General features: G+C 40.9%; 1 protein-coding gene across 2 annotated transcripts; it reads left to right on the top strand.

The window, feature by feature from the left end:
- The first annotated feature begins 6506 nt into the window (after nt 1–6506).
- Nucleotides 6507–10665, top strand: gng13a (guanine nucleotide binding protein (G protein), gamma 13a). 2 transcript variants are annotated; one of them, XM_081701299.1, is made up of 3 exons: nt 6507–8703; nt 9783–9891; nt 10434–10665. In XM_081701299.1, exons 2-3 carry the CDS (start codon nt 9794–9796, stop codon nt 10537–10539), a joined length of 204 nt encoding a protein of 67 aa, XP_081557425.1. In that variant the 5' UTR covers nt 6507–8703; nt 9783–9793; the 3' UTR covers nt 10540–10665. The 2 variants fall into 2 exon arrangements, with proteins under 2 accessions (XP_081557425.1, XP_026871564.1); XM_027015763.3 differs by lacking the exon at nt 6507–8703 and having other exon boundaries at nt 8711–9891.
- Nucleotides 10666–10702: the final 37 nt, after the last annotated feature.

Here is a 10702-nt window from a genome sequence, read left to right on the forward strand (position 1 = left end):
AAAACAATGTCCAAGTTAAAACGTATGCCTAATGTTAGTTAAAACAGGGTAAAACACACAACAGTAAAAACCCACACTAAAACAATAAGTGCTAAAACAATGTTAATTTTGTTAGTTAAGTGCTTTGCATAATAAAAACCAAACAAAAACACACACTTATTAGTTAAAACAGACATACAATTCTATCTGAAACAAAGTTTTAATCTATCTAAGCTACCATGGTGGCTAAAAACCAATAAAACACGGTGGTCCGTTGGGACCACCGGATGGAGCAGAGTCTCAGCTAAATATAAAACCGTTTGAAACTAAAACCCTATATAGACGCCGGGGGGCCTACAGCTCGAAGAGGCCCTTCCACCTCTCCTTCGCCGCGTGGTAGCCCCACCGGATGACGTCATGCTCCATCCTGAATCTCAAATCACCACGTACCTTTTGTATCAACCCCCAGGTATCCAGGCGCGTCCCTTTTCGGATGAGGCTGGTCCTCGCATTCCAAAGATGTTTTTTGGTGATGCTCACCAGCTCCCACATCCGGGGCGCGAAGGATGGCCTGGTATCCTGGGGCCACCCCCATGTGACCTTATTATAGGTCAATTGAAACTGCGGGTCTAATGTCCTGCACAGGTCGGCTACTTTACCCCAGACATCCCGCGCATACCCACAGTCCCAAAACACATGCCGAAGAGTTTCCTCCTCGGCACAGTTGGGCCTTGGGCAGCGAGGGTGCCTGGTGAGCCCGTGCCTGTACAGGACATCCCTGACTGGCAACTTCCCATGTATGCAGCGCCAATTCAGGTCCTGCAGCCGGTCTAAACCTTTGGGCAAAAAAGGCGGGAAAACCGCGGAAAGGGGTCCGTCCGTCCTGTTCTAACTTGCGTTCTCTTTCTTTGACACAGGATTAAGAAGGTGCACAAGAACAGACTGAACAGATTTTTTTTTAAGAACAGATTTATTTGATTCAATAAATCAGTGTCAACAAACAATAAAACACTAATAATAATAAAAAACTACATTGTACATAAAATTCATTTAAAAATACAGGACATTAAAATACCACGACCCCCGTGTACCAATTACACGGGGGGGGGGGGGGGGGGGGGGGGGGGCAGGAGATACTTCATATAAAGTCCATATAAAAAGTCCGTGGTAAAATGTCCATAAAAAGATCACTTCTCGGCCCGGCTACGCCTGGGCAACTGTTACAACGGCCTCTCTCATAAAAGAACATTGTTTTTTAATGTTCACAGGATCACAGGACCAGAGGAACACGGAAAAACTGCCACGTGTTTTATAGGATGGCATTAACAGAGTATGTGTTGGCTGAGTAAGAAAAATATGAACACCACACAAGGGTTAAAGTGAAATACTAATATAATAACTAATATACCAGACTGAAAACTCTGTACATCAGCTTTAAGCCAAAAGTGGAACACTTTTGCCTAGCTTAACTTAAGTTGAAATCACTTACCTAACTTAACAGACATTATGTGAAATACTATTCAAATATATGTATAACACAGACCACCCTATTGGACGTTTTTGGCAAGTAGCAGCGACAATACCCCTTAAATATATGAAACACAAAGCTACTCCAAATGTGAGAAAAGCTACCCGATTCCGCAATCTTTTACTGAGCCCCCTTGTGCCACAACGCTATTTTCCAGAGATTAGTAGCCTCATCATAATAACTTCATAGTAATAGGTTAATATAGCTCCTCTCACACCCAAAGTCGCTTTAGAAACATGATGAATGGAAATACTGAGAAAAGAGGTAGGGTCTGTGCTGAGTTTTTACAACTACAGAGAGAACTGGATCGGATATTTGTAGATATCCGTGTGTGTGTTTAGGTTATACATACATACATACTCTTAAAAACGTACAACATATGGTCCAACGTCCGTTTTTGGCGGGAACCTCTATGCAAACCATCACCTCACGGCCCAACACGCATACCGATTAAATATGTACATCAGCCTGTCGTTGTCTGGTCAAATCATTCACTTTTCAATTGCACAGGGAAATTAAATGCACTTTTCAATTGCAAAGGCAAAGCTATAAGTCGACTGAGAAAAGGGCTGTTAGCATGAAATTTTGAACAAGTAACTAGCCGTTACTTCCACCGCGCCAGCCTCCACATATGAAATATATATATTGCTTTATTCGGTAAAATAGCTAACACATGCTTAATTTTAGTGCTCAGATATTTGTTTGATGAATAAAACTGCCATGACTAGTGTCCTCACAAGCAGAAACGCACTCGTGAGAACCTTTAACGTTAACAGCGCAGACGCTCACACAGCTCATCTAAACAGCAAAAACACCAAACCGACACGAGAGCGCTTCAGCCTTAGCGTCGGAAACGAGCAAAATCACGGTAAAAATAAAACATGGAGCGTCACTGTACCATTACCATCTTAGTTAAGTGGTCATTTTTTACACAAATCCAAATAAATCAAATACGGGTACACTTAGCTTAGCGAGTCAACCTACCTGTCGATCAGAAAACGCGGCAACAGTTTTGAATCCCTTCAGGTTCCGCAGCTCGTTCGCCCTCCTCAGTTCACCTTTGTTTTATTTCGCGCTAGGTGGGAAGTTTGTTCATTGATGGCTGTTGCTTATCCTCAATAATGAATATCCCGAAGCCGCTAGTCGATTTTCACCAAGCATTATCTGATTAACACTCCGTCTGGCTCCGATTTGATCCGGGCACAGTAGACTGGGGGCTTGATTTTTTTTCCCCCCGCCTTTGCCTCATAACCTAGCGAGTTTTAGCAAATATGTCAAGATTTCTATGCACTTTTATACAAGTTTCTTTCTGTGGCTCAAACTACGAAGACACTAAATATCTAATGCGAAAACAACATAACGGTGAAATGCGTCGCCAAATGGACAACTCACCAAATTGGCGCGCACAAAATAACGGCGGTCAGTAGCGAGCTAAGCTAGCACAGTGGAGAAAGGTAGCTGAGAATCGCGTTTCACCTCCAATGTCTTACACTGTTTCTGCAATATCCGAAAAGAAAACGTTTTTAAAGACTTAAAAACCGCCCAGCTGGTTCTCAAGCTGCAGACCTTCGTCCACGTCTGATCGGAGACTGACTGACGCGGAGCTTAAATGGCTAGGGTGTGCGTTCGTGACGTCAGACGGCCTTACAGTAAAAGTAGTTGACTGCAGCGATAAAGGGGTTGAGGGCTATACACTTATAATGACAGATCAGCACAAACGATGCAGAACAATTGTCTTTGTTAAAACCTTCGCTGTTCTAGCTTGCAGCGTGGACAAGCTACTTAAACATTTAGACTTTTGCTTTTCCAATTTTTCTTTTAGTGCGTTAGATGGGTTGATGTGCATGAAAACGGTGTGCAAAGCTACAAAATACTTAGCCTCTTAGTTGTGTTCAGACTAAATTTGACTTGAAACTATATATATATATATATATATATATATATATATATATATATATATATATATATATATATATATATATATATATATATATATATACGCACACACGTGTGTGTAACTTCATGAAGCAGCATTGTCCTTAGTTATTTTTCTTTTACACAGGTGCAGAATGCACATGCTTCATCAATTCATCAGTGTAAATCATTTTTTTATCATTAGCTTTTATTATTGTTTGTGAGAAACTCTGCTAAACACTTAATACAATATTTGTGGTCTCCTGTATCTTTGCTTCCTTACTTCTCATAGTCCTATATTTATACCTTGTGCTTTTAAAGATCTTTCCTCACTTTTCCATTTCTTTCAAGTCCTGCTTTCCCTTTAAAACATGTTCTTTGTTCATTTTATCATATTTTACAATATTTCAGGCCGCAATGATGTTCAAATGATTGTCATCATACTCCTTAACCAGGTCTTCAAATCTTCTAACGAAACTGAAAATTCTTTTTAGTTCAGCACATGAGGCAGGAACCACCAAAAGCAGCCTCACCCGATTTTCTATGTGACTAAATGTTTGTGAACGTCAGGCAGCTGGTACATGCTGCTGCAATCACTGTGAAACACTGGGGAGGTTTTCTGATATGTGGATTGGCTCACCGCCACTTTGAGCACCCCTGCTGTAAAGCTTTTGGTCTTCAGAGTTGTCTTCACAAACACCAGTGACACCATTAAACCCCCATACAGCCATAATCTCCATTATTGTTCCATTAGCATTTTGCTGAGAACAGCTCGGGCAGTGTACTTCTCCTATTAACTCAGTCGCTTTTGTTAATGAATGTGTTGACTGTGTCAATGAATGTCTTTATTTTCTCTCCACATTTGTCATTGTAAAGCAACCTTGAGTTTGTGTTTGCTTCTTTTTTATGTGGGTATTTTTCGGTCCATCTCTAACAGGCCTGCTGCCACCAGGCAATGGCATGAATGGCTTTATGGTCTGATCTACAGTCAGATATCCTCATGAAGCCTTTGCATTCAGAGGGAGAAGTGAGGTGAAATACACAGATTCAACAGGGTCCTTAGAAGAGAAACAGGACATAATAGCCCCACTTGACCTTTCAGATGACCATTGATGACCTTTTAGTCTAGCCATTCATATTCAAATGCTTGTTGATGGTTTCTGAGCTCGTTCTGGGCATTGCACTGGAGTGAGTTGATAAGCTGTAAAGATGGTCCTTACTTTGATAAATGGCCTCTTCACTAAGGCACGCAGTGGCCATCGCTAAGGGATTTTAGCACATCCTCAGCATGCGCATCTGTACCAGTACCTCTGCTGAGCTTGGTTATTTGTCAGTGCTGCATTTTTCAGTCTTTAAAAATGTGTAATAGACTCTTCTCCCAGGTAATCACTACCTGGATTCCAACTCCAGGAGTCCTCCTTGGGCAGAATGGAATCAGAATTTGTTTATTGGCCAAGTACATTTCCATACTCAGGGAGTTTGACTCTGGGAAATAGATGCCACATGCATGCTGCTGTAGGATGCAGTGGGGGGTCTTTTACTGCATCGTCCACAGATCTACTAGATCTGTAGGCAAATTGCAAGGGGTCTTGGAGTGGGTCACTGAGGGTTGTGAGGTGGGACATTACGAGGCACTCGAAACACTGACGATTTGTGATAATCTGATGCAGGCTGGCACATCTCCACATCTGGGTAGTTGGTCAGCACAGCGATTCAGGGTGGAGGGAGAAACAGAATGGAGATAGTTGTTATTGTGGTTTGGGTGGAGGAGGGGGTACAAAGGCAGCCAGTTGAGTGGCGGCCCCACCCTCTACTGAGGTGTTAGGGTTGGCGTTGGGGAGGACTCAGGAGGGATGTGTCAGGACTGTCCTTTTGTCTTTCAAATTGACAGTCCACCACATTCAGCTCCTTAGCCAGGTGTGAATCGTTCAGTGAGTGGGGGCCTTTAAAATTAGAGACCTGTCTGAAAGCCTTCCAGACAGAGGCTGAGTCGCTACCTGAGAATCGCTGATTAAGTTGCTCAGAGCACAGACGTTTTGCATTTCTCACCTCCTTGCGAAACCTGTATTTAGCCTCATTAACCAGTCCCTCTCCCTATTTATAAATGCCTCCTTCATTCATCCAAGCATCCTTTGTCATTGTTGTGTAACCCTACTGTATGATGGTGCACAAATGTCCTTGCAGGAGCTGATGTATTCATCCAGACTGTTAGCAGCAGTCCTAAAAGCACCCCAATCCATAGTCTAGTACTGATCGACACAGCCAGGTTTCTGTGAAGCACAAAACAGAAGATGAGGTAAGGTCTCTGCCAAGCAGCATCTTAACTTTTTCTGGATTATCGCATAGTGAGCATACATTTGAGAGTAATATTCCCAGTAATGGAGTGCATAGACTCTGCATGCACATGTTTTCTTCTCCAGGGTTTTATTGCATGAACAATGAAAAGCACACCTTTGAACAGAAAGTCCAGTAATTCCAGGGATGGGGTGAGGAAGTCCTGATGTTCATGAAATCTTCTATAATGTAAGAGCTCATGTTACTATAGCAGAACAATGAGTTCACAAGCAAAACAAAAATGATGCACACCAACATGGCAGCCATCTGTAGCACTGTCTTTGAAGGATCCCTGATTTTACATTTGTGCATTATGGAAGAGTGACCAAACCACAGCGGAGATTAACGTTCAAATGTCCTTCAAATGTTTTCTCATAGCTGTAAATTTGTTGGTAAAAAATGCAGCAAAGTCACTGAATTTACTGGCAGAGCAGTAGCGCTGCTAATTGTGAGTTTAATCAAGTTCTAGTTAAAACAAAAATAATTTTGGGTCTGCTTTTTCAGTTAAGTTTCAAGTTTGGTTTATTCGTCACATACATAGTCATACACAGTAAAACTCGCAGTGAAATGGTGGAGAGTGCTCTGTCCAAACTGAGGAAAAGAAATCAGGGGTGCATAGAGAAAAAAATATATATATTTATTTAAGTTAAATATATATATATATATATATATATATATATATATATATATATATATATATATATATATATTTATATATTTAAGTTAAACCACATAAATGTTTTTTTTGTTTTGTTTTATCGATGTTAACTGAATGCAAAGTTTACTTTGCCTCTATTGCTTTTCAGTTTTTCTGCAGTTTCCTGTATAGAGGGAAGGAGAGACTCACCCCAAGGTGAAGAACATCAGGAGATGATGGTGCCCGATATATGAAGGAGCAGATCTCTGCCTCCCTCTGGTGGCCAAAGGTGGCTTAGCAGGTGGCCCATTACATTCGTTTCAGATTCAAAAATGGGGGGGCACGACTCTCTACACAAATCAACAATAGTCTCTAAAGAGTCAACAGTAAATAAATACAATATAAATCAGATGTACCCTGCATCAGTTCTTTGGTACAGATTGACATTTCAAATGAGACCAAGCTGCAGCATCTAAAATCTGAGACCATGATTTCTAACTTCAGCAAGAGAACTAGGTCTAGTTTCATGCTCATGATTGTGCGTGGGAGCCAGTGCTTCTGCATAAGATAAAGAGAGTTTAACAGCCTGGTAGGTTTTTTCCCAAAGGATCTGCAAATATTATCTCCTGAAATTAAGATGTAGCAGTCAAAAGTAGTATAGGTGCTAAAGAGCAGTTCAAGAAAACATGCACTGTGTCTGGGTGCTTGACAATCAGCACAAGAACAGAAGATTTTGTGGATGATGATTTCGAGTCAGTTTACATTTCATCCTCAATAATTGTGCTAATGAGCCTAACAAATCTAAAATGGCACCGAGCAAAGCAACCTTTCTCAAATCTTTTTTAAGGAAGCTGTTGAAGTTGTTGCCACTGAATTGTTGAGGTATTAGCCTGATCACACCTATGGTGAAAACAGACATTGTGTCTGCTGTTTCAGTCGAGTAGAGTGCCAAACTAAGCCAATGTCTGGGGTGGTGGAGGTCAGCCTCTCACTGAAAATACTGTAATTCAGAGCAGTAACATAACAGTAACTGCACAACAAAGATTAAAATTGGTAATACTTCTGATCCTATAGTTGCATCTAATACTTAATTCAGAAGTGTTCCAGTGATCTTTTCTTGTGTGTTTGACTTGGGTTTTTAGCTTGTTTACTTGTTTTGTTATGGGTGGCCTTTTAAAACGATGTGCTGTTTATTTACTTCTCAGTAAAGGTGGGAATTGGATAATTATTTCTGTTGACTTTTTCAACCTCACAAACTAATCTTCATTTGAACATTAAAGATCTTCTTTATTGAATCCCATTAAACGTATATGTGCATGTCGAGCCTGCAGCTGTTGCATGTATCATGCGATACATTTTTATGGGCAAATCACAATGCAGACAACCTTGCTTTTTAAAAATGATTTAAACTGGTTAAAATGCCTTAAAAAAACATCAAATAAGCCTGCTTGCAACCACTGTTCCATCTGAGAGGATTTTCTGGGATTTGTTGTCAATCAAAAGCGCACTCGCTTGTCACAGGGTGCAGACGCACTGTAAATACTGCATGTCGATGCACTTTCTTGAGTAAGAACATAATGCGACCGACCATTCTTTTCTGTTAGCTTGAACAAGAAAACATTCAGCAGCCTGGGCTTGTTTCATTCTCAAATCAATGTGCACATTTCGGTAAATAAAGAAGTAAATGAATAAATGAAATTTCAATTAACAGTATTTGAAATACACTTTATATCTAAGTGCTGGGTTAAGTAAATCATCTGGGTGCTACATCATCTATGTGCAAGTCTGATTTTCTGTTGAAAATCTTTGTGATATAACAATAAGAAGGGCCCTTGGTTGCTAACTGCCAGCACAATCCATACCATGGCATTCATGGAAATATGAAAGTCATTCTTAAACTGAGACTGTTGTTTTAAGACAGTGTGTTTGGAGCAGGAATTCTGATGCGAACTGCATCGCCACTGTGACCGGAACAGTGCTTTCAGATTAAACCAAAGAGCAGAGTGAACTCAGGTTTGCATGTCTTTTACAATGGAAATGCAGAGTCAAATTGGGGCAACACCCCGTTTCCATCAAAACACACGAAGGCCTTAGCCCTTTAATTTGGGTAACAAACCAACTGGCCATTTCACTTCTGGGCTGTCAGGTGTAGGTGATCGGACTGCATTTACACACCTGGACTTGGCAAAAGAAGAATATTAGACCCTTCTCCCTCGTAGAAAAGAACAGCATCCGTCAAGCAATTCTTGGACCTCAGCACCTCAACTCGTAGCGCATTTCCTCACTTTGGATATTTGTCACATAAGCTTCGGTAAGATTGTTTTGTTTTTTCCTTTCTTTATTTTGATTCCAGTGCAATGTGCATGTCGCATTACTGCAAGCCTGTGCTGAGTCTGCTGCAAAGACCAGAAGCACTGGCAGTGCCTAGACTTGTAACTCCCAGTGTTACCTTACTGAAAAACCTCTGCCATGCTATTTCAGAGAATTTCAAACTGCTTGGTCATTTTTTAAACGTTTGCAGAGAACGTAAGCTTTCATTTTGTAGCATTTAGAGCCATCTATGTTTGTCAATCTGCTAAACTGGCCACGGGTCCTTAGCAGGGTTTTTTGTTGTTATTGGTTTTACTTCTTTTAACCAATGGCCAACTATTTAGGCAGAATCTAATTTTAAAAGTTTCTTCCTGTAGCTGTGATCAATATTGAGGAGCTGATAAATGCGGCAGGGATTCCAACCTGAAACTTTACACAAGATATCGATTAGAAAGTTTATTAAGCGTGCATAGATTTGTTACGGCAACAGGGAGGAAGCAAGTAAGGAAACCAGAGAGCACAGCAGTGAGGAAAGAAAAGGCCCTGTATCGGCGTGCAACGCCCAGCACTCGAGGACAGTTACCGGTGGGCTTTAAATAAGGGACAGAAGCACCACCAAGACCCAGGTGCTTGTGTTTAGTAATCAGGTGATTGGGAGCAGGGCAGGTGCAGCGCGGTGCATGGACATGGACATGGACATGTGTAAAGCTGCTTTGTGACGACGGCTGTTGTGCGATATAAATAAATCTGACTTTGGCATTGCGTGGGCCTGCTTAATGCAGCACAAAAAAAAAAAAAAAGTTAATCATCATTCAGAGCCTTTTGTCCTGTTTCTAATGTGTGTTATGTATATGCCGAAATACATTGTATCCAAATATTGAAATACATGAAATATAAATATTGGCCTCATTGCATTGCAGTACTTGGGTCACCAAGCATTTTTACTGGGTCAGACAACTTGGTTATTTGGCTACTTCTAAAATATCTAAACAGTTTAATATACAGGGCATGCACAGCAAAAATATTCAAAATTTGAAACAAATGCAATAATGATAAATCTATGGGGTTGTTTGTTTATAGCGTGTCTGCAGATGGATGAGTTGGATGAGACTCAGCTGAGAAAAGAGGTGGACAGTCGCAAAATGCAGCTGCAGATTACGAGAGAGAAATGCTCCGTAACTATCCCAGAGTGAGTGGCAAATACACCATTGCTTAAGCACAAAACAACTTTTAAGCAACACATCGAAACATTTCAGACTGAGAAAGTTAGCAGAGTTCATGCCATAGAGTAGAAAAACGTGTATATAAAATGTGGCTGTTCCATTTGACAAAGTATTCACATACTGGACCATGACTCCCTAACCTTGCTCACAATCATTGCGTTATCTGCACACGCAATAACATGACGATTTGTGACTGCTCTGGTTAAAGAAGTAAAGAACCAGGAAGAAAGAACACACTTATGTTGGGGGTCAGTGATGGACACTTTAAAATTCTTATCCACAGGACAAAAAAGCCATTCTGAGACTTGAGGTTCTCGAGCTTGACCACAGGAATATCAATGGAGTTTTTCTGAAGATTTGAGACTTTGTTTGGCTAGAATGAATTCTGGAAAGAAAATCCCACTCAAAATCCCAATCAAATAGTATTCATTCAGCCGGGCTGTACTAATATGGAGAAGGCTGCTCAAGAATTCATTTCCTGCCTGTTTGTTTCTTCTTCTACTTGCAGTTTGGTTAAATGGATTGAAGAGAAACTGGCAGAGGACCCGTTCCTGAACGCAGAGCTGATGAAGGACAACCCATGGGTGGAGTCAGGGAAATGTGTTATGCTATAGAAACAGCCCAGACACCCGTCACTGTGACTACGGCATTCTTTGTAATAACTGGATAAAGGGCAACGCAGTTTTGACCAGCATGGTCAGTGCGGTCTGAATTTGGGTCTGATTTGCACAATATTTTATCAAATTTTGAAATCTAGATGTCATGGAGTCATTTTGT

The sequence above is a fragment of the Electrophorus electricus genome, chromosome 18 (assembly GCF_041902795.1).
Source record: "Electrophorus electricus isolate QZ-2024a chromosome 18, ASM4190279v1, whole genome shotgun sequence".
NCBI classification, from domain to species: Eukaryota; Metazoa; Chordata; class Actinopteri; order Gymnotiformes; family Gymnotidae; genus Electrophorus; species Electrophorus electricus.